We start from the raw sequence: 25,297 nt of genomic DNA, 5'->3' as shown, positions 1-25,297 counted from the left end.
AGGGCGTGGGCCCAGTGGGGCAGCGGCCAGGACTGGGGGATGAAAGGGGCGGGACACTGGCCTGGCCGCCCATCTGGGAGTGATTTGAGAAATTCCAGGCCTCGCTGGCCCTGCGAGGCTATTCTTAACTGCTATAATTACAGGGTCAGCCTTGGCCAGTGGCACCATGGGGTCTGGGCATCGTTAACTCCCCCAGGGGCCACGCTGGGGCTGGGCGGGGGCCCCTCCTACGGGGTGGGGGTGGGTAACCAGCAGAGATCAGGGGCAGAGTCTAGAAGGCAGGAAGTGGTGGGGTGATGAGCCCTTGATGGTCAGCACGGACTCCCTTGTCCAGGCTGGGCCAGTCCCCTCCCTCTGCTGGGGGGCCCACAGAGAAGGGGGTGTCTGGCCTGGGGAGGCCTGGGGGATGAGATACCAGTGCAGCATCAGGGCTGGGGGAGGGGCTGCTAGACACGAAGCCAGGAGGCCTGAGAGCCCTAAGTCCTCTCGTGCATGGGATCCCCATGGCCAAGAGCAGGCAGAGGCCTCATGCCCACTGTGCACTTAAAAGGAAGGTGGGGGGGCCTCACTCACCCTCGCCCCCCTCATCTGCAAAACGGGCCTTTCCAGCTCCCCGTCCTCTCCCTGTGTCGTGAGAGAGGACGTGAGTGGAGGGTCTCTGCCCTCCAACCGTTTCCCCTTCCCTGGGGCTCTCAGCGGGGCCACCCTGGCAGGAGCTCCTTGGGCACTCAGCCTGCCCCCTCACGGTCCGCCCTGCTCCTGGAGCTTGGGCGGAGTGCCGCGCCACCTGTGACTCAGTTTCCCCAGGTGTAAAATGGGAGAGGAAGGGGCTGGATGGACATCCAAGGACCAAGGCCCTGTCCTGGCTCTGACCTCTGCGGGTCCCTGCCTGGGCAGGGGGTTCAGCAAGCCACCCCGAGTCAGAGCTCGGGGACCAGGTTCCGCCTCCTCCTCCCCCAGCCCCCTGTACCTGATCCCCTGAGCCGGCCTCCTCAGGCCCGGGCAGTCTCGGCACCGAGCTGGCTTGGCCAGGACCCCGTGGATGCCACCGTAAACCCTCCTGTATGCACCTTCAGGAGGGTGGGAGGATGAAGTGACTGCCCGCACCCTCGACCCGGCCAGGACTACCAGTGACAGCCTGGGGCCTGGGCTGGGGTCTCACTGAGCCTGCGGGTCCAAGGCCTGCCTCCAGACTCCACGTTACCCCACGTCACCCCACGTCCACCTCTCGATCGGAGCCTCGGTGTCCCAGTCCTCAGCCCCACCAGAGCACTCACAGAAAATCAAGCGCATCCCCACGTACCTTGTCCCCCACCTGCCAAATCACAGTCTTCTTCCCAAAGGCCAAAACACACTGGCACAAGCCCCCATGCAGAAGCCTGCCCCTGACCAGCGGCGCACATTTATACACATCACAGGGCCCTCGACAACCGCCAGCCGACCCGACGCTCCGGCCACTCCTACCTGGGAGAGGTGTCCAGGGTGAGCGAGGTGAGGGCAGAGGAGAAGAGCCGGGTGTCCCAGAGCTTGACTTCACGCTCTCGCATCTGCAAGGAGGGGCAGAGAGGGGCTCAGAAGGGCCCGTGCAGGAACCCCGGGGCCAAGGACACGGGCTGGCACGGGGGCACTTGCCCCAGAGCAGAGCTTGGAGGGCAGTCACGAGAGTTGGGGGCGGGGAGGTGGTGAGGCATGCCAGGGAGGGAGGATTTGGATTTTCATGTCCTGCCCCTTTAAGAACCCATAGGTGACAAGGGGGCGGGGCCCTCCGTGGACTCTGGTCCCTGGGGGTGTCCACCACAGTTCCCAGGGTCAGGCTTAGCTATTGCAAATGGAATCTGCCAGTTCTCAGCGGCCGTCGGTCCCCTGGGGCTCTGAGACCCAGCTGCACACGGGGCAGGGCCGTATATGGACAGGCCTGGAGCCGGCTGCGGCCCCTGCCTTCCAGAGGGGCTTGTCCCGCCCTCATGGTGTGTATGTCCAGTTTGGCCACGAGGAGCCCTACCTGGTTGAAGCCAGTGGACACAAGGTACTCCTGGGTGCCCGTCCACACCAGCCGGCCGTCCCTGCTGTTCTCATGGGCTGGTGTGCTCTGGGAGAAGAAAGATGGCACTGAGTTCCAGGGCCCTCCTCAGGGGTCCACTCGCCCGAGGGCCCCTCGGAGGGCAGGAGTGGCCAGCTGGGGCCAGCTCTGCACCCAGAGGGCCGACCTGGCCACCAAGCTTGGGCTTAGTCTCTGTCCGGCTGCTCTGTGCACTGCCAAAGCCCTCTTGACGCGGCCATGGGGCTCGGGATGGTGGCACATCCCTGCCCCTGTGGGTGCCCCAGAGGGGGCGCTTGGTTGCTGGTCACCGACCTCTGCCGGTCACCGTCCTCAGGCTCTGGGACCCAGTGCCCTCCTAGAACTTCATTTTCCCGGCTCATGGCCCAAGCCGCCTGCTTCCCAGAGCTGTCGCGAGGATCAACTGAGACCACATGTGATAGGAACAGGCCTGCCACAAAGCGGCGTGCAAATCGGGGGATTACGAGAATTACTGCTGCCTCCTGACACTGCCAGGGGGCCGGGGAGAGGGCCTGGTGCCCAGCGCAGGGAACAGTCACTGGAGGGGGCAGAGCACGGCCCTCCTGTGGTGCTGGGGCTGCCAGTAGGAAGGCTTCCCGGGCCCAGGGAGGGGAGGCGAGTTCACACCGCGGGCGGCCCTGTCCCTGGGGCCCAGGCGGTGGGGGGGAGCCAAGGGGGCCAGAGGAAATGCAAACAGCTCCCTCCCAGTCACCCTGGCCCCTGGAGCCTGAGACGAAAGACCCTGTTACCAAAAATAGCTCACCCCAAACTGTGGCCAGCTTCCTCCAGGCTTCCCACGATCTCCTTGGGAATGAATGAGGGAGGGAGGCGGCTGAGGAGAGCTGGCCCAGCGCCCCCTCCTCAGCCTGCGGAGGCCGACCCCGGCGTGGGAGCCCGTCGGAAATGGCTCTGTGTCGTTCGAGTAGCTTTTCTCACTGCTCCCTTCCCACCCGGCTGGAGTCGGCACAGGAAGTCAGGCTGGAGCCTGAGAACTGGGGCCCGACATCCCTCGCTTCACGCAAGATGTGCTGAGGGGTCGGGGCGAGGGTCAGTTCCGGAACCGGCACCCAGGGTCAGTCATCAGTGTCACTTGGGCTCTCTCGCCCTCTCATCAGTGTGCAAACATCCCGTGTAAGGAGTGCCAGACGGCTCGCACAGCTTTCACACACCCTTCGTTCATTCCACAGCCCTCTCCCTGGCCAGGCACCGCGCTGGGTGCTGGCGGTGGGGCTGGACACTTCTCAGATGGACGGTCACGTCCTGGGTGAGGCAGGACTGCACACTCATCTGCTCTTTTGTAATGTGAATATCCAAGCTGCATGTGACACTGGTCACTGGGGACACAGTGAAACAGAAAAGGGTCCCCACACTCGGAACACGCAGGCTGAAGGGCCCACGTGAACCAAAGAGAAGCAACGACGTCAGCAGGTTAGGGCACAAGCTTCGGGTCAGACTGGCTAGGGGAAAGCCCTGCTGCCAACAGCGTGTGCCTGACAGCCGCATCGTGACGGAGGAGGCGCGGGTGGGTGATGGGGGTGTCTCACCTGACTGCGTCAGGTCAGTTTTCTGACCTGAGCACCGTAACGGACTTGCTACTGCAGAAGCGTTTGGGTGAGTCCAGCACATGGCAATGTGCGCTTTCAGAAGCATGGTCATGGGGCACACGAAGTACAGTTGAGGAAAGGGCTAGGGTTTGAAAGACATGAAAGATCGACGGGCGCGAGCCAGTGTAGGGACCGGCATCTGCGAAGGATGGGGCCTCGGAGACTCAGGAGGCCGGCACGGGGGTCTCAGGGGAGGGGGTCTCAGGGGAGGCGGTGGCACCCAGGGTCTGCAGAGGTTGTGGGCAGTGGGGGAGACTTTCCCTCTAGAGGCACAGGTTTGGACAGAACGTTCCTTGGCCTGTGTCTCCCACCTTCCTATTCCAGGCCTGGAGAAACCAAAGGCACAGAGAGGGGAAGCCATCTGCCCCCAGTGACCCAGCAGGGCAGTCGCCCGCCCACCACCTTTCCTGTTCTCAGTAGACGGAGCTGACGGAGGACCGGCGAGGGGACAGGCTCGACCAAAGGCAACAGCACCCAGACCAGGAGCTGCCCGGCAAGCCGGCTACCCCCACCAGGCAGCTCGGGTGTCCAGCTGTCACCCTGGGGAAGCAGGCGGCGACAGGCAGGGCGGTGTGGACAGGCCCATCCAGCTCGCCCCGCGGCTCTCTATCCCCGCCTCGGGCCTCAGAGAGCACAGCACTCAGGAAGCAGAGGCCAGGTCGGAGCTTAGCCTGGGCCCAGCGCGCCTGCTGTGGGTACACCCAACTCAGTCTGCCCAGGGACCACGAGAAGCCCCAGCAACTAGGAGAGGCCTCTATCCCAGAGGTCTGAAGTGACTCATTTTCAAACCTGGCAAGTTCTCTGCTGACCTCAGTGGGACTTGGGAGGAGGAGCCTCCCCTAGGGATCCCCAGGTTCTCCTACTCCTGGGGCAGAGGGCAGGCGGCAGCATGGACCCAGCCTTGTCACACGGAGCCCCTGACCGTGAGCCAAGCCTGCGGGCCAGGCCCTGGGGTTCCCCTCTCACAGATGGCTGGGTGTCCTGCAGTCGGAGGAGTCCCCCCTCCTCCGTCCATGTCTCCCCCACACCTGGCCCCAAGGAGAGAACAGGAGGGCTGCGGCCAGGCAGTGCCTGCCCAGCTCCGGCGCATACCCGGCATTCCAGCTGCTGCAGTGCCGCCAAACCCCCTCTCTGTCGCCACGGCAACGCTTCCTGCGAGGGGCAGGGCGGCTGGAGGAGCAGCCCTGAGCTGGTCTGGGCTGAGGGGACCTCCTCCAGTGGTAAGACCCCCCCATCACCCACCCGTGCCCCTCCTCAGTCACGATGCCAGCCCCCAGACCTGCCTCTGTCCGTACCAGGGGTCCTCTGGTTGCTCCTGCCCAGACCGGCCAGCCCAAGCCTCCCCATCCCTGGGCACCCCCTCACCACAGCAGCTACCTTCCCTGGCATGGCCGTGGCTTCAGGGCCTCAGCCACCCCCTCTCCCCAGCCCCTGGGGCCCTGGCACAGTGAAGGGGCTCTGGAGCCCCAGGGCTCTAGAGTCAGATGGACCGAACCTGCCTCTGCCGTGAGCTGTTGTAACCCTGGGGACAAAAGTGACCAAAGGGCTGACTTGACAGGATGTTCAGGAGAGTGGAAGGAGGTTGTGCACACCAAGGGCCTGGGACACAGTAATCCGTCATCAATGGACCCAAAACACAAAGCAGGGGGCGTGAGCAGGAGGGAGCCGCCCAAGCATCTCCTGCTCCAAGCTCCGGTTGCCAGGGGCCAGGCCCAGAAAAGACAGTAGGGGGAGGAGCCCCCAGGTCCCAGCCCACAGGGATGGCCCGGGGGGCAGGAGGGGCAGAGGCCGGAGGGAGGGCAGTGCCCACTCTGGTGGGCGAGGAGGGTCCCGGGAGGAGGTGCTCCCAGAAGGCTTCTCCCCCAAGCTGGCCCCTCGGCTCACGCCAACCCGGCCGCCAGCAGCGGTTTTCCTAATGGAAGCCAGGTGCGGGCCAGATGCCCCGGCGGAAGCAGGGGGCAGGGCTGGGCGGAGGGCGGCATTCCAGGCCCCGCTGCCCCCGCGCCCGCAGGCTGAGGGGCCGAGCACAGGCACCGGCTCAGGAGCGGCGAGGGGGTGGCAGCCACCCACGCTCTTCCCAGGTCTCCTCGGCCCAGAAACCCCCTTCAGGGGGGCTCCCCCCGCCTCACTGAACTTGCAGCCCTTGGACGGCGGCCACTGCATCTCCACCTCAGTGCCGGTTGCCGCCTCCCCCTCACTGGGGGGGACGGAGGGGAGGAAAGCGCTCAGCTGGGGGACGGGCCAGGGGCGCTGCCTGGCTGGGGCTGGGATGGAAGTGCCCTGCGCCGGGGCCTGCACAGACCCTGGCGAGGAGAGGGTGACTGGAGAAAGCTGAGCGGACAGTGTCCTGTCTCTCTCCTCGAGCCGAGCCGGGTCCTTCTCTTCGGGCAAACACTGGAGGTGTGCCGCAGAAAGCTGCAGGGAGGCTAGCTGCTCAGGCTGCCCTGAGGCTCAAACGGCTGGCCCACTGGTCACAGGGCGATGAGGCCAAAGGACCAGGGGCCGGCCTTGTGGGTGGAAGCACTGCCAGGGTGGGGCCAAAGCCACTTCTGCTGGGCCTGGCTCACCTGCCAGGACGGGGCCTCCTTTAGGTGGCTGTCCAGTTGGAGGTGGAGCTGACCGCCCTGTCCTAGGCAAAGAGCTGCAGCTGGCTGTGTGAAGGGGTGTGTGTGCGTGTGCGCCTTGGGGAACTGTGTGTGTGTGTGTGTGTGTGTGTGTGTGTGTGCGTGCGCGTACTGGGTCGGGGGCATGTACCCCCTGGCTACTGCTGCTTGGGTTTAGACTGGTGGATGTGTGTGTGTGTCTGTGTGTTGTGTGTGTGTGTTTCAGGGAATACAGCCCCCTGGCTACTGCTGCTTGGAGTTAGACTGGTGGTTCAGCCTTGACCTCGGGCGGGGAACAGGCCCTAGATACGGATCTGAGGCATCTGTGCTGGGCCTGGGGCCTCGCTGGGGAGCTCTTCCCACCAGCTGGTGCCAGGACCCTGAACTGCACTGCACCTTCCTTGGGAAAGATAGCACCTCAGCTTCTAGAAAAACTTTGAAAAATGTAAACCCATCCACCTCACTGCTGCTTTATAATCCCAACGGCTCCCCCAATACAGGTGACAGGCCCCTCGCTCGGGCTCCTGGGCCAGCCTGTCCTGCCCCAGGCTGTCCGCAGCATCACCCCAGCCTCTGCCCCGAGCCAGCTCCCCAGGGAAGCGTCAAAGCACTCCCACAAGAGAAGCCCCCAGCAACTGCCCTGTGTTGTTCACTGCAGAACATTCCGTGCCTGGCAGCGGGCTGCCCTCGAATGACTGAACAAGTCCCCAGTGGCTCGGTGCCTGCAGCATGAACCCGCAGCCCGGCCTCCCTCTTGGAACTTGAGGGGCCACACGCACCTGTGCACAGCCAGACACAGACCAAACATGCTCAGGGCCCACAGCCTATGGGTCGGGCAGGCCCCCCAGCACTGGCTGGGACACTGGACCAAACACACTTAGGGCCCGGGACCTGGAGGGGTGCAGAGAGCAGGGGCTGGGTCTCTTTGCTCCTCTGTGGCCAACCTCCGCTGACAGTACCAGGAAAGCTGGGTGGGGATGAGGGTCTCAAAGAAGAGGAACTTGGCCTCTCAAATTAGCTTCCTGAAGCCACAGGATGGCTCCACTGAAGGCCTGTGGGCAGCCTGGCTGCGCCCCACCCTGTGGTCAAAGCTGGACCTTCCCTTCCCAAGGTCCAACACGCTTCCCAGAAACAGCCTGAGCAGCAGGAACCACCATCCAGGTGACCCTCATGTGCCCGCCGGGCCTGGGCCAGAGCATGGGCATGGCAGAACCTGTGTGCCAGAGGCCGGCTGCCCTGCCCACACTGCTGCAGCCTCAACCCAGCCCTGCTGCCCACACGACTCACCTGGGCGGCCTCGGGCTTTGCTCTGGGGTCGAAGATACGCAGCTGCCTGTCCTGGAAAAGCCGAGAAGAGAAAACAGCACAGTTAGGGCAGGGAGGGTCTCTGGGGGCCGGTAGGCCAGCCTCCCCCAACCCCAGGCTCTGATGGTCCTCCCGTAGTACACAGGGTGAGGCATTACCCAGCAGACAACCCCTCTCCAGCCCGGGTTCCTCCTCCTCACAGCAAGGGGCAGGCCCCCTTGCCAGCCCCAAGCACCCACGACAGAGAACCCAGTGACAAGGGTTCACATTTCCCGAGCACCTCCTATGCATACGGCCTCACCCCCGAGCACCTCCTATGCATACGACCTCACCCCCGAGCACCTCCTATGCATACGGCCTCACCCCCGAGCACCTCCTATGCATACGACCTCACCCCCGAGCACCTCCTATGCATACGGCCTCACCCCGTCTTTCTAACCACCTTGCGGAGCTGCGCTATTCCACGACCCTGTCACAGACAGAGAAACCAAAGCCCAGAACCAAACTCGAGGTTCCCAGCTGCCACCCGTGTCTGGGACTGTCCAGGCTAGAGGGGCTCATGGGACAACATCACTTCCACACTGAACCTGGCGTCTAACCAGGACGGCAAGCTTACACATCTGTCCACTCAGCATGCACTTACTGGTTCAGAATACCCAAGGGTGGGGATGGGAACAGATAGAAAAAGAAAAAAAAAATACCAAAATAAAATGCCCATGCTTTAAACAGCTTTATTTCTGTGGAACAATCTCTCTGCGTGTGTGAGTGTGTGAACATGTACACAAACACACATGCATAAAGAACTGGGGGAGGGGGACAGAATCTATATCCACTGACTGTTTACAGGCTTGGCCGTGATGAATTGTTAAATGCAAAAGGGAAGATGCCCAGTAATTCGTGGTGGTGTCATTCTACTGTGGTTAAAAATAAACAAAACCTCCATTTGCCTGACCACATTCCTGTATGTTTTGCAAGAGTGCTGAGTAAGGAGAAAGGTCTTGACAGGCACGGGACGTGTGTTAACACTGGGAACCAGGGCTGAGGCAGGTGAGGGGCGGTCAGCTTTTCCTTTTTACATCTTAGCATGGCTCCCCTTTGTTTCAATCAGCATAGTTCATATTTTCTTATTTCAAACAACAATCAACCAGCAATGAACAATTGGAATTAGAAATGAAAAACAATACTGCTTATATCAGCACCCCCCAAAAAAAAAACCCAGAAATATTTAGCTATACATCTAACAAAATATGTATAAGATGTACACAAGGAACACTATCAAACTCTGATGAAAGAAATCACAGAATTAAACAGAGAGCTAATCCGTGTTCACAGTCAGGAACACTCAGTATTGTTAAGATATCAGTTCTTCCCGACTTGACACACAGATTCAATACGATCCCAATGAAAATCCTGACAAGTTACTTTGTGAATATCAACTCACTGATTCTGAACTTTATGTGGACAGGGAAGAGACTCGGAATGTCGACACAGCAGAAAAGGAGGAGAACAATGGTGGAGGATGGCTGCTCTGGAGTATATCCTAGAGCTCTGGGAGTCAGGACAGTGTGGGTCCACACAAGACAGACAAACAGACCAACGGAACAGAACATAGCACAGAGAGAGACCCCCTTAGCCACAGCCACCTGGTCTTCAACACAGGAGGAAAAAGACAGTCTTTGCAACAAACGGCACTGGAACTGGGTGTCCACAGGCACGGGTGTGGAACTGGGTGTCAATCTAGGCATGGACTTTACGTCTTTCACAGACATCAACTAAGACTGGGTCATAGACTTAAACGTTAACATGCAAACCTTTATTAGAAAACCTCTAGAAAACAGCATATGAGAAAACCTCAGTGACCTTGCGTTTGACAATATAAAGAACTCATACAACAACAAAAAACCCCCAAATAATCCAATTAAAAATGGGCACAGGACTTCAATAGACATTTCTCCAAAGATACACAAATGGCCAACAAGCATGTGAAAAGATGTTGAACGATTAATCCCCAGAGAAACAGAAATTAAAATCATGGTTAAGATTTTGCATCTCACATCAACGGAATGGCTGCTGTCAAAAAACCCCAGAATAGGACTTCCCTTGTGGTCGGGAGTTTAAGACTCTACCCTTCCGATACAGGGAGCATGGGTTTGACTCCTAGTTGGGCCAGTTCCACATGCCATTGGGTGTGACCAAAAATAAATGAATTAATTTAAAAAAAAAAACAGAATATACAAGTGTTGGTGAGGATGTGGAAAGTTGGAACCCTTATGCGCTGTTTGTGGGAATATAAAACAGTACAGATGATACGGAAAACAGTCAAGCAGTTCCTCAAAAAATTAAAAATAGAATTACCATATGATCCAGCAATTCCACTTCTGTGTATAAACCCAAAAGAACTGGGAACAAGGTCACAAAGAAATACTTGCACACCCATGTTCAAAGCAGCATTATTCACAAAATCCAAGATCCAGAGGCAATCCAAGGGTCCACTGACTGATGAATGGATAAACAAAACGCATTCAGTGAAACATTATTCAGAATGAAAAAGGAAATTACGTCACATGCTATAATACAGATGAAGCTTAAGGACATTACTGGCTTCCCTGGTGGCTCAGAGTAAAGAATCTATCTGCAATGCAGGAGACCTGGGTTCAATCCCTGGGTCAGTAAGATCCCCTGGAGAAGGAAATGGCAACCCACTCCAGTATTCTTGCCTAAAGAATTCCATGGACAGAGGAGCCTGGTGGGCTACAGTCCATGGGGTCACAAAGAGTCAGACACGACTGAGCAACTAACACTACTGAGGGACATTATGCTAAATGAAGTCAGTCAGTTACAGGAAGACAAACAGTGTATGATTCTACTTATATGAGGTGTTTAAAGTAGTCAAATTCCTAGGTGTGGAAAGTAAAATGATTACAAGGGCCTGGAAAAGGGGGCAAAGAGAAGTTGTTCAATGGGTGCAGAGTTCCAACTTCAGAACAATGTAAAATACTTAATATGACAACTGTACACTTAGAATGATTACAGTAGTAAATTTTATATGTTTTTACGCCAAAATTTATAAAATAGCTATCAGTCCACAAAAAGGTAGGGAAAACCCATACATAAACGCGTATTACTAAGTAAATGAAAGAATTCAATCTGGAAAGGCTACACATTCCATGATTCCACCTATGTGACACTCAACATCCAAGATCAGTGGTTGCTGGGGGTCTGGGAAGAGGCAGGCAGGCCTGAACGGGTTAAGCACGGGCCACTTTCTTAGAGGAGCAGAACTATCCTGTGTGATGCTGTGATGAGGGACACATGATGTCGTGCACTTGTGGGAACCCACAGGAAGTACGTGGAGTGAACCCTAATGTAAACTGTGGGCTTTAGTTACTGTAGCAACACTGGTTTAACTGTAACAACCGTACCTCACTGATGCAAGATGGAGCGGGGATGGAAGGGGATATACGACTCCCGGCCCTGACTGCCTGGTCCCTCCCGGGTGCCTGGGATGCAGACAGTGCTGGTGTCTGCCACTCAGAGGTGGTCACAGGTAACTCTGGGTAGGAACCAGACCTGACTTGAGCCCAAAGGACAAGTGGAGCTTGGGCTAGAAAGGTAAAGGCATTCAAGGAAGAGGACAGAGCATGATCGAACATGAGGAGATGGGAGTCTGCTGGCACGTGATGTGTAGGGAAGACAAAGTCATGTGGGGAGGGCATGGCATAAATGAGGGGGACTGGGTAAGCACACAGATGGACAAGGCAGGGGTCCAGCCTGGAAAGTCCTTGAAAGCCACGTCTTCCTGACACCCGGCAGGGTCCCAGGGTTCTCGGGTCTCGCCCAGCACGGCCTTGCGGCTGTAGTTTACTGAGCCCTTGCTATGTGCCAGGTGGGCACCAGGCACAGTCCAGGGATTAACCCTGAGGCACTGTCCACTCCACAATCTCAGGTTCGGGACAAGTTTGCTTAGAGACAGAGATCAGACAGATGGGGCCAGTGAGGGACACAGGACAGAGGCAGAAAGAACAGTGAGAGACAGAGAGAATAGGGAAAAACAGAGACACAGAGAGAGACAGCAATAGACTCAGAAAAGACAGCGGGGGCCAGGAAAGAACCACCGGAGGTTGAGGACAGAGACAGCAGCAGGAGCCAGACGGAGGGCGGGTCAAGCAGTGGCAGGGACTGGATCTCGAGGTGACAGCCAAGAGAGAAGGCCTCCTGGCAGCAAAGGGCACTCCCCCCACCGTGGCGACCAAAGGGCCAGGGTTAGGACTCCAGCTCCACCACTCATGTGCTCCATGACCTGGGAAAAGCCAGGGTGGGCTGGGCGTGACAGCAGCAATTCTCAGAGGTCAGAGGCACCTGGGGAGCTGGGCCATGGAGTGTAGAATCCCAATGTCAGGTCCAGACCAGGGTTCAGACAGGGCACTGGGGGCTGGCGCAGCACTGGTGGGGGCTGCAGGGCTGGGCAGCGGGGTCAGCACAGCACTGGGCTCACGGGTTCAGCCCACCCTGCCGAGGGGGCCTAGCTGGACATGTCCACCATCTGTGGGGGCAGTGTGCCCCCTAGCGGCCACTTTTTCTTTCCCACAGTGGCAGCAGCTGGGAGGAGAGCAGGAAGGGGCTTGCCGGGTCCAGCCCCAAAGGCAGAGCAACTGAGGGGGCGGGGGGGCCTCCACCGGGCACCACCCCAGCGATGCCCTTGGGCAATCTCTGCTTCTTGTCCCTGCGCCTTTGGGCTCCGGGTGCAGAGGGCCAGAGTTCCACCAGACTCGGAGCTGGATGGCCCCACCAATCCTCCCCATGAAGACACCAAGTAGGCAAGGATCTGAGTCACCGCCTTGGGACCCGATGGGGAAGTGGGGCTCTATGACTAGATGGATCTTCTCTCTCCACTTGCCCCAGTTCGCACCCAATTTTGATGCTAAATGGAGCTCAGACCGCTGGGGAGAAGGGGCTGGACAACACCCCCCTACCTCCACCCCGGCAAAGCAGGAGGCCAGTCTGGAGCTTGGGAGCCCCTGGGGGTGGTACCTCGGGGGTAGCCTGGCCGCAGGCTGGGTAGTGAGAGCCTTCAGCCCTGGATGCTGAGGGCCCACAGCGGTCACCCCTCCCGCATCGCCACCCACAGCCACACACACGGTCAGCGTGGGGACAGTGTGAGCCCCTTGTCTCAATAGGGACAGTTCCCATGCAGCCCCAAGCCCTCCATACACAAGCCCCAGACGGGAGGCTCTCATTCCGCCCGGGGTTCTCTAGGTTCTCCTGGGCTCTGGCAGTCCCTCCCAAGGGAGTCACTCCTCACTGTCCTGCCCTCTCGCAGGCCGCCGTGCTCCTCGCCATCATCCCACCCCCACAGCGCCATCTGATCAGGTCACCCCGTATGCTAGGCCCCCAGCCAGGGTGCCTAATGCCTTTCAAAACACATCCTCACTTGCCCTCAGCCCACCCTCCCCTCCCCGTGGCCGCACGCCTTCACTGGCCGCCTCTGAACACGGCAGGACCCCCGGGAGACACGCCTGCCTCCCGATTAATCCCTCTGCAGCCTCATTTGTGACCCCTCTGGGGGCTCCAACCACACTGCGGTCCGGTTCACACCAGGCCCAGCTGGGCCATGAGCTCCGGGGAGGGCTGGCACCTCTGGCTGCTCCACAGGAAATGACCCATGTCCAGCCCCTGGACACCTGCTCCCCAGACATCCTGCCTGGGGCTGGGGTGGGGGCCTGGAGCCGAGGGGACTTGGGGCAGAGGCCACAGGCTGGACTGGCTGCAGCTGTCACGTCACACATGTACTGTCCATGGCTGCCACGTTATTACCAGGCGGCACTGAGGGAGACAGTCTGGCCTGCAGAACCTGGAGTCTCTACCACCAGGCTCTTCATAGAAAAAGTCTGCCCCTGCTCCAAGCTAAGGAAGTCACAGAGAACACAGGGAAACAACCCTTTATAGAGATACATCCAAATGTTATAGTCTGTAACACGGTGGGGCCAAGTAGAAGCGATCCACACTTCTGAGAGCAGGTGCTCCACTAAGCAAACTGAATCTATGTGATAAAATGTTTCCTGTGACATGCCTTAAATTTTTGATAAGCTGAAAGAAAAAATGATTATTATGCTGGACAAAAAAAAGTACAGGGTAGAGTAATGTGGATACTATGTACAGAGGGACTTTGCTGGTGGTCTGGTGGCTAAGACTGCACTCCCAAGGCAGGGGGCCTGGGTTCGATCCCTGGTCAGGGAACTAGATTCCACAGCCCCCAACTAAAAATCCCACATGCCACAACTAAGACCCAGCCCAGCCAAATAAATAAATAAATATTAAGGGGGAAAAAAAAAGAGAAAAGATGCTATGGAAAAACCCAGATATAACGTTTCGGTCAACCCAACACTATACTTGGGCTTCCCGGGTGGCGCTAGTGGTAAAGAACCCGCCTGCCAATGCAGGTTTGATCCCTGCCTGGGTCGGGAAGATCCCCTGGAGAAGGGAACGGCAACCCACTCCAGCACTGTTGCCTGGAGAATCCCATGGACAGAGGAGCCTGGCGGCCTACAGTCCATGGGGTCATAAAGAGTCAGACACGACTGAAGTGACAGCAAAATACTGTCCTTGGGTGATCCAAAGGAAACACTTGGTGACAATCCCCTTCCCTGCTTGTCTCCATGTCTCCTCCCCCCCTGTCTCTTTCAGTGTCTGTGAGGACTGTGTCTAGGTCAGTCCCTCTGCCTGGGACACCTGTCCCCTCCTCAGCTGGGTAGCCCCGACCTCTGTCCCTGGGAAGCCTGAGCCACACTTCCCATAAGAGCCTGTGTAGGCTCCTTCCTTCACGGGCGGCTTCAGGCAGAAGACACCCCACAGGCTCCTGCAAGACTCGAGTCCCGGGTACGCTGTCAGCTGCTTCCATGCAGACTCCGCCCCGGATGCGTCCTCCCCCAACCAGGGGCTCCCTGTCTCCTCGCGGGTTCTGTCCCTCCTCGCTCCCTCTCCCTCCTCTCACCCCTTCCCTCCCACTCGGGGCTCCAGTCCCTCTGCGGGTGCCACATGAACACAGGCCCCCACCTTCAGCTCACACCGCTGCCCAAAGCCCAGTCCCTGGACTCAACGGACATCACTGGGACGTCCCAGGGGCCTCCGACCCCAGTCTTGGGGGCAGGCCCTCCTCCAGCCTGCAACCGGGGAGCCAGCCTCGTGACCCTCCCAGCCCTCACGGGTATTCTGTCTTGCCTGCATCGCCCCCCGCCCAGAAGGCTCCTCCTTCCCTCCCTCGAAGGTCGTTCCACCTCTGCTTTGGACACCCCTCCTTCCTTCCCCTGTCCACACTGTGGCCGGGGAGCCTCACGGTGCAGACCTGCTCCCCTCACACCCCACCCTGTCTGGCTTTAAACACTCCGCTGCTTTCCAGCTGCTTCTACAGTAACAAGCGTGACGGTGTGCTCACGGTTCTGCCCTCCGCCACAGCCTGCTCCCCCGGCCCCGCGCCAGGAGCCCTCCCCTCCCAGCCCCCAGTCGGAGGCCAGGCCTCCCTGGCCTCTCCAACCACTCAAAGCACCTCTGATCCCTCTTTAAACAGCCTGGGTCACCGTCAGGGGTCACGACTGTCTTTTCATCTATGATCCCCGGACCTACATTGGCCGCCCCCACCAGCACAGGACCTGATGTCACAGAGGATCCTGAGGCCTGCTGACTGCCTGGGGGAGGGGGGCAGGCACAGTGCCCCGCTGTGGATGCTGCCTGACACAACCCTCCGCCACGGTCACAAAGTAGCCAGCAGCCAGGAGGCGCTGGCTGAGGGTGATGACGGGAGCCCCCAAGGGCCAGTGCAGGGCTTTCCTTAGTGGGTCGGGGGCTTCGAGAGACAAGTATGAGCCCGAGGAGTGAGGGTAGCAGAGAGGAACAGCCATCCTGGCTTGAGTTCTCTGCTGACCCCCAAGTACCGCGGAGCCTCACAGGTACTGCTGGGGTCCTAGGCTCTGCGACGTGACGGCCCTGGCAGAGCCGGGCATGCCTCAGGCCCTGGCAGGCACATTCTCGCGTCTCACCGCCCACCCTTACCTTGCATGTCGTGCCCAGCAGGGCTCCGTCCCGGCTCCAGGCAGCACCCTGCACCAGGTCCCCGTGGGTCGCCAGCTCTGCAGAGAAGCAGCCAAGGTCAGGAGGGGTCCAGGGTCCCCCCGACTCTGTCCCGGGCAGTGAAGGTCTCAGGGAAGCGGGTGCAGGTGGGCCTGGCTTGGGGGTATCTCTGGGGAAGGGGCAGCCGCTGGGAGGGTGCCTTCTGTGCAGGAGCCAGGGCAGCAGGGCCTCCAGGTTGAGGGTGAGGCTTCATTCAGCCCCACCCTTCTCAGGCCACATCCCCAGCCAGCTCCCTGATCCTGGGTCACCTCGCTCACTCCGCTACCAACATGCCTCCCCATCCCCTTGCAGTGGGCCACACGGCCCATGGAAGTGTCACACACACCCCTGCCCTGGGCACCTGCTTGGGCCCTCCTCACTCTCTCCCCGAATAGCATGACACTTTTAAAATGTGTCCACAAATTCTTTGACACCCCTCCAGTTACAGGCTGAATCGTGTCTCCCCCCAAAAGATGTGAAAGTCCCAATCCTCAACACCGGTGAATGCGACTTTATTTGGGAATAGGGTCTTCGCAGATGATCAAGTTAAGCTGATAATGCTAGGACGGACTCTGATCCAATATGAATGGTGCCCTTGTGAAATCAGACCGAGAGACAAACATGCACAGAGAGAAGACGTGAACAGAGGAAGACGGCCATCCACAGGCCACGGAGCACAGGGACCATGGGAGCACCGGAAGCCACGGAGCACGGGAGCCGTGGGAGCACCGGAAGCTGTGAAGCTCAGGAGCCACGGGAGTACCAGAAGCCACAGAGCCCAGGAGCCACAGGGCACCAGAAGCCACAGAGCACGGGAGCCATGGGAGCACTGGAAGCTGAGAAGCTCAGGAGCTACAGGAGCGCCAGAAGCCACAGAGCCTGGGAGCCACGGGGCACCGGAAGCCATGGAGCCTGGGGCCATGGGAGCACCAGAAGCCATGGAGCCTGGGGCCATGGGAGCACCAGAAGCCATGGAGCACGGGAGCCATGAGAGCACTAGAAGCCACGGAGCATGGGAGCCATGGGAGCACTGGGCGGGGAACCTGGTCCAGAGTCTCCTGTGCAGCCTCAGAAGGAATTAACCTTACCAACACTTTGATTCCAGACTCTGGTCTCCAGAGTTGCGAGATAATAAATGTTATGTTTAGGTTCCTCAATTTGTGGTATTCTATTATGGCAACCCTAGGAAACTAACACCTTCTCCTTTCAAAATGTGCAGCCCAGCGACGTCCATGGTGGTCCAGTGACTAAAACTGGGCACTCCTAATGCAGGGGGCCTGGGTTCGATCCCTGGTCAAGGAACTAGATCCCACATGCCACAACTAAGCCCTGGTGCAGCCAAACAAATGTAAAATATACATGAACAAAATGTGCAGCCCAAGTCCTTTCCTCTTGAGTGTGAGCAGGACTTGGTGACTGGCTTTTCGCAGAGGGCATGCATCTCCCAAAGCTGCAGCATAAACCGCACCGTGGCCTCCTCCCTGCTGCTTCTCTGGGACTGTCCCCTGGAGAAGCAGCTGCCATGTGGTGAGGGTGATCAAGCAGCCCACGGGGAGGCCGACAGGGGAGAACTGAGGCCTCCTACCCATAGCCTGCACCGCGAGAGTGAACCACCTAAAACACGGATCCTCCTGGCCCAGTCCAGCCTTCAGGTGACGGCAGCCCCGGCTGACAGTGGGACCCCTGACCTCATGAGAAACCCTGAGCCAGAGCCACCCAGCTAAGCTGCTCCCAAATCCCTGGTGCTGATAAATGTTTTCAGTTCTCTTAAGCCTCTGGGTTTGGGGGTAACTCTTTCTGCAGCCCAAGGTAACTACCATGCCAAGGTCTATCCCCAAGTTAATCCTAGCCCTGTCACCCGCTTGCACTGCGGCCTCAGTCACGTTATTTAACCATAGCTACTACACGGGAATGGCAACAGCCCCCTGTGTGAAGCCATCGGCACAGTGCTGGGCAGACGAGAAGGACCTGAGATGGAAGTTACAGCTGCGGTGACTCCCTGATGACACACCGCCTGGTGGCCTTCACCTCCACTGCAAGGTCGGGCTGGTCTCAACTGCACCAGGAGCATGCTGGGGGCGAGGAGCACCTTGAATTTCAGGTCCCTTGGGGCACAAGACAGCTCCATGGTGAACACTGAGTGACTTCTCAGGAACTGATGCTGTCAGAAGGCAGGTCCCTCAGACACCCCATTATGCTGTTGGCCCTTTGTCCCTGCCCCAGAAGGGGACACCACCACGGTGACCCTGCACAACCCTGGACAGTCTGCACAGCCCTGCAGGGCAAGTCTGTCCTTCAGTTCTCTGAGCTTCACGTCTTTCCCCTAAAAAGGGGATGAGCTTGTCCAGGAGGACTCCACAGAAAGGATTTGGTGATGCTGTCACAGAAAACGCCTAGGCTCCGTGGTGGGTCATGCTGATGGGTCAAAACCACTCAAACATTAAAGAATCTGACCCACAGCTGTCGCTACTTATTCGTGGTCTAAATGTTGGTGTGCCCCCAAATTCACAGGTTGAAACCTAACTCCCACTGGGATGGAATCTGGAAGCAGGGCCTCTGGGAGATGATGAGGTCACACTCATGAAAGGGCTCGGTGCTCTTATAAGAGAGACCCCCGAGAGCTCCCTCACTCCTGCCTCCGTGTGAAGAGACGGCCACCTGCGAACCAGGAACCAGGTCCTCTCCAGTGCCTGGATCTCAGACCTGCAGACTCCGAAACTGAGAAATCAATGTTGTTTACAACCCAGTTATAATCCCAGTCTGTGGGATTCTGTTGTAGCAGTCCAATGGACCAGGACACTACACTGGGGGAAATGAAGAAGCAGCTCTGTAGGGGGGAGGGGCAAGCAGTGGAGACAGCAAAATTCTTATCTCCTACAGGAGAAATTAGCAGTCGGCTTTCAAAACTGAAATGACACACAATTCAAGAAATAACAGTATAAGGAAGTTATTTAGACATATGAAACAGAGAGCAGAAAAAACAGCCAAATGAGGTGAAAACAGACGTCTATGGAAAGTGGGGAGGGTCAGGGTGCTTGTTAACAAGTCTTGTAAATTATATATACATGCACAGGTGAACAAATACACAGATACATACACACACATATACACGTAGCTACATACACATATATATCACATACGTGTGAAACCCAACACATGTCTTGAAACTCACGTTACCAAAATTGCAAACAGACAGAAAGTGCTGCCAGACGGGGCTGCCCGGGGAGGGGCCGTCTCGGCGGCCCTACCTGTGAGGGGCTGCTGCTTGGTGGCGTCCCAGACCTTCGCGGCCCTGCCCGCCGCGCTCAGCAGGACGCCGTCGGCGGTGGGGTGGAACTGCAGCACCTCCACCTGGGCGTCCTCGGGGCCCAGCAGCAGCCCGGGCCCCGAGGGCAGTGCCTGGCCAGACAACGGCAGTCGCCACAGTTTCACCTGCAGAAAAGAGTGAGTCTCTAAGCCCAGGGCTGGCGGGGGGCAGGAGGGGGTCTCGCTGCCTCCATCCAGCCTTGTCCTGGGTGCCCCCACCCCAGGGGAAGGGAGGGGGAGGGCTCAGGGGCCGAGGGGAAGATGTGGGAGTGGGGGAGCCAGGTGCTCTGCTCTGTTCCCTTCAGGCCTCCCACCACCTGGGCCCTCCTGTCTGCAGGAGCCGAGCAGCAGGGCATGGGTCACGGCCCTGGCTCAGAGCAAGTTCCCGGAGGCACACGAAAGCTGATGTTGGGTGGGGGCGGGACTTAGCAGGAGGGGTTGGACTGGGAACCAGCAGGGCCCTGGGCCTCATAAGGCCTCAAACAGGTCTTCCAGCCGCTCTACTCACCGTCCTGTCGGCTGAGGCCGTGGCCAGGAGGAAGTCATCGAAGGGGGAGAAGTCCAAGTCCGTGACCAGGTCTGTGGGAGAGAAACAGCTGACATGGCCAGACGAGGACGAATGTCCTGTTCCAATCCACTGTGCCCTCTCCCAAGGCCGAACCACAGCCCAGGGCCTCCGGGCTGACCCCTCTGCCCACACGATGGCAGGCTGGAAATCCTCAAGGGGAGTGCACTCTAGAGATGGTGGGCGAACACCACAGTACCCACCTGCCAGACACAGGCCCAGAGCCCTGTTGCCCCCAGTGGCCAAGGGCCCAGCAGCAGGAGACTGGTAGGATGGGTAGGAAGCTCCCCACGTCACCAGGCACCTGCATTCGCCCGAAATCCAGAGCCCAGTTCGGGTGAATGGACACAAGTGTCAGCCCCCAAGGGAATCACAAACAGGACAGACCACAGGCCACTCAGCACTCACGGACCCTCCCCACCTCCACAGGGACATGTACTTCTCTGCGGATGCAGCCAGAGGAGGGCTGAGCATGGAGGGGGGCTTCCTGGAGGGGCACAGTGGGCCCGGGAGAACACTGAGGGTGGCACAGGTCAGGGCACCGGGCAGGAGGGGGCTAGGGTGGCACTGCCGACCTAGGAGCTCACTCGCCCCAAGCCCAGGTGCCAGCTTCTCTCTGAAGTGAACAAGACCGGGAACAGGAGGCCGAATGGCAGGGCACCTTAGGGACTGGCCTGGGTGGAGAGCAGCCAGCCGGGAGGCAGCGGTCAGCTCTGAGCAGGACCCTCCCAAGGCCTGTGTGTCCAGTTGCTCCTTCAGTTCTGGAAGCTTCCCAAGAGTCTCCCAATAAACCCCTCTGTGGCTTATGAAAGCTGGAGTTGGTCTCAGATCCTTGCAACTGAAAAACCTGAACTGCTGAGCTCTAGGGGGATGAGGAGGGGGGATGGAGCACACGGAATGAGCCAGAGCCCAGAAGGGAAGTGAGACTGGGGGCTTCAGCGGGGTAGAGCTGGTTGAGATGTGAGCAGGACAGCCAGGCCCGAGTCACCAAGGCAAGGAGCACAGCGACCACCCTCCTGTCAGCCTCCCTGGCAGGGCCAAGCAGATACACTGTCGTCCCAGGCCAGCGGACCCTGGAGACAAGGAAGAGAAGGAGTGGACAGGGACAGGCACTTCTGGGACAACCCCAATCTGGACTCCTGATCACAGAATCCCTGCCACCCAACCCTGTGGGCTCCTGACAGGACGGGGCAGGGCCCAGGCTGGGTGTAGACTCTGGCCTCCCCAAGGGAATGAGCAGCAGTCGATCTGGGCACCCAGCTGTGCTAGGCTGTAGGACCGTGGCCTGACCATGGTCCTACATCTCACCAAATCCTCACCATCTCACCAAATCCTCACAACGACCCTCAGGATGGCAGTGTGACCTCATCCCCAAGTGGAGGATGAAAACACGAGGACAGAGAGGTTAAGTAACTTGCCCAGAGCTGCATAGCTAAGAAGGGGCCAGGCTGAGGGTCAGGCAGTCAGCCCAGCTTCAGAACCTACAACCTCAACACAACAGCTTGCGGCCTTTCCCACATCAGAGCAGGCTGCTGGCCACTGCTTCCCAGCCCAGTCCTGCAGAAACGGTCTCCGGATACTGCCCAGCCTTCTGCTCCCCGGACCAAAGCGCCACCTGAGAGCTGAGAGGCAGAAGGTGTCCCAGAAGGCAGGGCACCCCAAAGTCAGAGAAACAGCCAAAACCCCTGTCACTGCAGTCCCCCCCTACCCTCAACCAGCACCCAAAGGGGAGAGGAGTGCCTATGCCCCGAGGGTAGATTCTGAGGAGCTGGAGTGAAGCGCCCCCAGGAGCAGTTTCCAGGCAAGGCTGCTCCCTTGGGCAGAGGTGCTGAAAAGCTGGAGCCACAGAGATTCTATGATCCACCAACAAAGCCCAGTCTGGCTTCCAGTAACAGGGCCCTCACCACCCTACATGCAGCTCCAACTTGGGGCTGCTTCCCTGTGAAGAAGAATCACAAAGCCAACAGCACTGTACCTAAAATATCTGGGTTCTGACTCTGGCTCTGCCAGCAGCAATGCCAAAATCGCTAAGTTCCTAATAATCCCTTTGAGCCTTGGTTTTCTTAGCTGAAAAATCGGTTATTTAAAAACCTACTTCTTGGGAATTCACTGGTGGTCCAGTGGTTAAGACCTGGTGTTTTCATTGCCATGGTTCCAGGTTCAATCCCTGGTCGGGGAACTAAGATTCTGCAAACTGTATGGCGCAGTCAGATAAAAAATAAAAATAGAAACCTACTTCAGAAAAGTATGAGAAAGCAGAATTCGTCTATGGGCCACATTAGATGGATCGCAAAGACATAACGCCGAATGAAACAGACCAGATTTGAAAGGCTACATATAACGTGAATCCATTTATGTGAAACATCCAGAGAAGGCCAGTCCACAGAGCAGAAATCAACCAACGTTTTCTGTGAAGGCCGGGACAGAAAACATTTCAGACTTCGAGGGACATACGGTACCCATCTCCTTAGCTCTGCAGTTGTTGGGAAAAGCAGCCACAGACCGTAAGTCAATGAAGAGGCGTGGCCGTGTTCCAATAAAACTATTTACAAAGACAGGCAGCGGGCCAGTTCTGGCCACACAGTAGCTCACAGCCCCTCCTGCAGAGGCAGAAAGGTCCATGAATGCCTGAGGCTTCAGCGCCCGAGGCAAACACATTAACTGCCAAGGGACATGAGGGGGGTCTTTCCAGGATAATGGAAATGCTCTAAAACTCAATGGTGGGATACCCGACCCTGTTACTTTAACAAAAGTCATCAAATGCGTCATATAAAACAAGCAATGTTTGTAAGTGTGTAAACAATACCTTGACAAAGTTTTAAGTTTTAAACAAGGATGGGGTAAGAAAATGAAGACAGCACTGAGTGCCCACAGAAAGCTCCATCATTCTTCACTACCATCATCTTATTAACCGCCATCCTCTGCATCAGGACCGAGACACTGAGCTGCACACCCAGACTGGGGATGAAGGATCAGCGCCCTTCTCTCACCCCAGGCCACCCAACAGGCGGCCAGGAACACAGGCCAGAGGGTCTGGGCCCGTGGCCACTGCAGCTGGACGGGGAAAGAAGAGGCGCTGCTGCAGCCTGAGAAGACCAAACTGTTCCCTAGATGCGGGCAGACTGCCAGGCGGACTGCTGGGCGCCCCCAGAGCAGCTGCAGGGGTGGACAAAAGCTCTCTTTGTGAGGGCCCATCTCTGGCTCTGCAGCCCAACCCGCCCCCTCCTTGGAGGGCCCTCAGCAGCCTGCCTGACTGGGAGGATGCCTGCTGTGAGAGGTGATCTGCTGGGCTCTAGACGAGCACACAGGGCTAAGAACCACACGGGCTTGAGTCTTCCACGGTGACAGGGAGCCATCATCAGCCTGGACCACAGGCCAGTGCATACCCCTCCTCCTTCCAGCCTGACCACCTGGAGCACCAGCTTCCCTCCTCTCTGCCCAGGCTGGAGTTCTCAACCAGCAACAGCTTTCCCACAGAGAGGATGACAGGAGGGGCCCAGCCAACCACGGGGGTGCAGGACCAGGTGAGTAGGAATCCCTGGCCCCAGGGCAGGAGGGGTGAGTTGCAGGCTTCCTGGGTCCAGTCTCTACTCACCTGAATGGCAGCCCAGGTGGGTCACCTGTCTCTTGTCCTCTCCCTGGCTTTCCAGAGGCACGATGCCCAGTACACCTATCAAACAAACACAGGGGCTCTGACTTCAGGCCTAATGGGGGATCTACTGCCCAGGGCTCCCAGAGGACACGAGACCCAAAAGCTTGGCCTCGGACCTTCCCGGAGCCTCCACCAACAGTAAGACCATGTCCTTCTGGATGGAGTGGTTGGCCGGGGTTCGGTTCCTGCCCCACACAAGACTCTTCTGTGACATCGACTATGCAAAGACACAGTTGTCTCTCTACGGCGCTGTTTGGCCTTAGTAGTCGGCTCGGGGCCACCAGCTGCCACCTTCCCAATTCTACTTGAGAAAGAAGCCGTCACCCAAGAGCAGCAGAGCTGAGGGACAGGATACAGTGAGATACAGCTTTGCCTGAACCCCCTGAAATTTAGTTATATAAACCAAATTGTATCTGTTTTATGCGTTTCTTGCTTAAGTCAATTTGAGGTCTGAGTCATCACTAGCAACCTTCAGAGTCCCAACTAACACAGGGAGCTTTTACCTCCCTATTGATCTCAGCTGCCCCGACATGAGGAGTGGGCTGCATAGCGGGACTGCTGGAAACAAAAGCAACAGCCCCCACCCCAACCCCAGACCACAGCCAACACGTTTATACAACGTGTGCTGTCAAACGCCCAACTGAAGTCCATCTGCTTACTGCACATTGACCGCTTTGCAGGCGTCTAAGGCCCTTCATGGTGCTGACTTCTGAACCCCGAGAGGTCCCTCCAAGCCTCTGGCCTACAACGAGGCTGTCCTTCTGCCCTTGGTAGGGTGACAACGTCTGACTCTCCACATCCACGTTCACCTCCCTACCTGGATGGTCAGAGTTGAATGCAATTAAGCTGCAGCTGGCTTTGATATGGTTCCCACATGAGGGGGCAGTGCCTGCTCGAATGTCACCAATCCAGGCCTGAAAATAGAGAACAACAGAAAAAAAGGGTTGGCTAGGGCTCTGCCTAAAGAAGGGAGTAGGGCATACTGGAGGGAGACTCTACCTTAAAGCTGCACCATTAGAGATGCAGCTTTTGGATCAAACCCTGTCCCCACGCACAGTCCATTAGAAAATACAAAAAATGTCCTCGAAACAACAACCTGTCATAAGGGGGTCAATTTTGAGTATTAAGTAAGTTCTCTAATAAGGGGCAGGAAAATGTCAGAAGGAAGCTCAGGCTGAACGAAGTTAAGGGGCTAACTGGGCAGTGTGTGTGTTGGCTGGGGGTGGGGACTGACTCTGTTAAAAGGGAGAGAGAAGAGAAAGGAGAAGTGAGCATCTAAGATAGATAGACTCAACTTCCTCAACGGCATTACTGAAGGTCTCCACCAAGTACAAGTCTCCTCCAAGCCCCGGAGGGAGAAAATACACAAGCTCAGAAAGGGGACAGTCAAGGCCTTTCCACGAAGTCCTATAGTCAGGTGAACGATGCACCCCCACGAATAGACAATAATGTTAACACCCCCAGGAGAAGAACAGAGCAACTCTTTTTCTAAGACTGAGCTCAGCGAGGTCCCAATGTTTCTTCTATCAGCACCTCACAGGATCCCTGACGATCATCGAGCACCCACATGTCCCAGCCCACCCATTGACAGTGTCCCGGAAACCACCTCCACCACCCTAGTTTCTATTTCAATGTTCACCTTCTGGGGTAGGATGTTATCATCCACTATTATTCTTCCCTCTGGACTCGTGTTTACTGTACAAATACAGTGACAGGAAATACAATAGTTCTGACAAAGAGAACAGACCACCTGTCTTCCCATCTCCCTAACATGTAAACCGTGTTAAGCTCTCTCTGCTATCTCTAGTTCCACACCTGCCTGCTTGCCTTTCTGGATTGAAGTCCACCAGGAACAAGTCCACTTGAGTCCCTCAAGTCCACTCTAGACCTCTCCAAGCATACTGACTACACCGAGCAACGGTCTTAAATGCAAATGTGAGAACCTCTCCGCCACCACCCCTTCAACCCTTCGATGGCTCCCGCTGCACTCAAAAGAAAACCCAGCTTCTTCCTGGGGCTCTCGGGCTCTGCAGGCCCACTCTGCACTAATCTGACATCATGCTTCCCTCTCACTGCCCTCCAACCACCCTGCCCCACTTT

At 57.7% G+C, this 25,297-nt stretch overlaps 1 protein-coding gene across 4 annotated transcripts in view; it reads right to left on the bottom strand.

Annotated features, from left to right (window-relative positions):
- CORO7 (coronin 7) overlaps nucleotides 1–25,297 on the bottom strand; it is a 52,848-nt gene that overhangs the window by 26,263 nt on the left and 1,288 nt on the right. For all 4 annotated transcript variants that reach the window (XR_015154835.1, XR_015154836.1, XM_086375994.1 and 1 more), the window contains exons 2-9: nucleotides 24,015–24,111; nucleotides 23,141–23,215; nucleotides 19,489–19,559; nucleotides 18,923–19,106; nucleotides 15,618–15,694; nucleotides 7,554–7,604; nucleotides 2,003–2,089; nucleotides 1,465–1,547 (exon numbers count right to left, since the gene is read on the bottom strand). Coding sequence is in view for 2 of the 4 variants with exons in the window: in XM_086375994.1 (XP_086232120.1) it covers nucleotides 1,465–1,547; nucleotides 2,003–2,089; nucleotides 7,554–7,604; nucleotides 15,618–15,694; nucleotides 18,923–19,106; nucleotides 19,489–19,559; nucleotides 23,141–23,215; nucleotides 24,015–24,111 (725 nt within the window). In the remaining 2 variants the exon portion in view is untranslated. The remainder of the gene's footprint in view (nucleotides 1–1,464; nucleotides 1,548–2,002; nucleotides 2,090–7,553; nucleotides 7,605–15,617; nucleotides 15,695–18,922; nucleotides 19,107–19,488; nucleotides 19,560–23,140; nucleotides 23,216–24,014; nucleotides 24,112–25,297) is intronic.

Source organism: Bos grunniens, chromosome 25 (assembly GCF_055505025.1).
Source record: "Bos grunniens cultivar Pamir isolate PY7600 chromosome 25, Bosgru_T2T1.0, whole genome shotgun sequence".
In the NCBI taxonomy this organism is placed as follows: domain Eukaryota; kingdom Metazoa; phylum Chordata; class Mammalia; order Artiodactyla; family Bovidae; genus Bos; species Bos grunniens.
The sequence above is the reverse complement of the archived record's forward strand: the minus strand, read 5'-3'. Positions and strand labels throughout refer to the sequence as shown.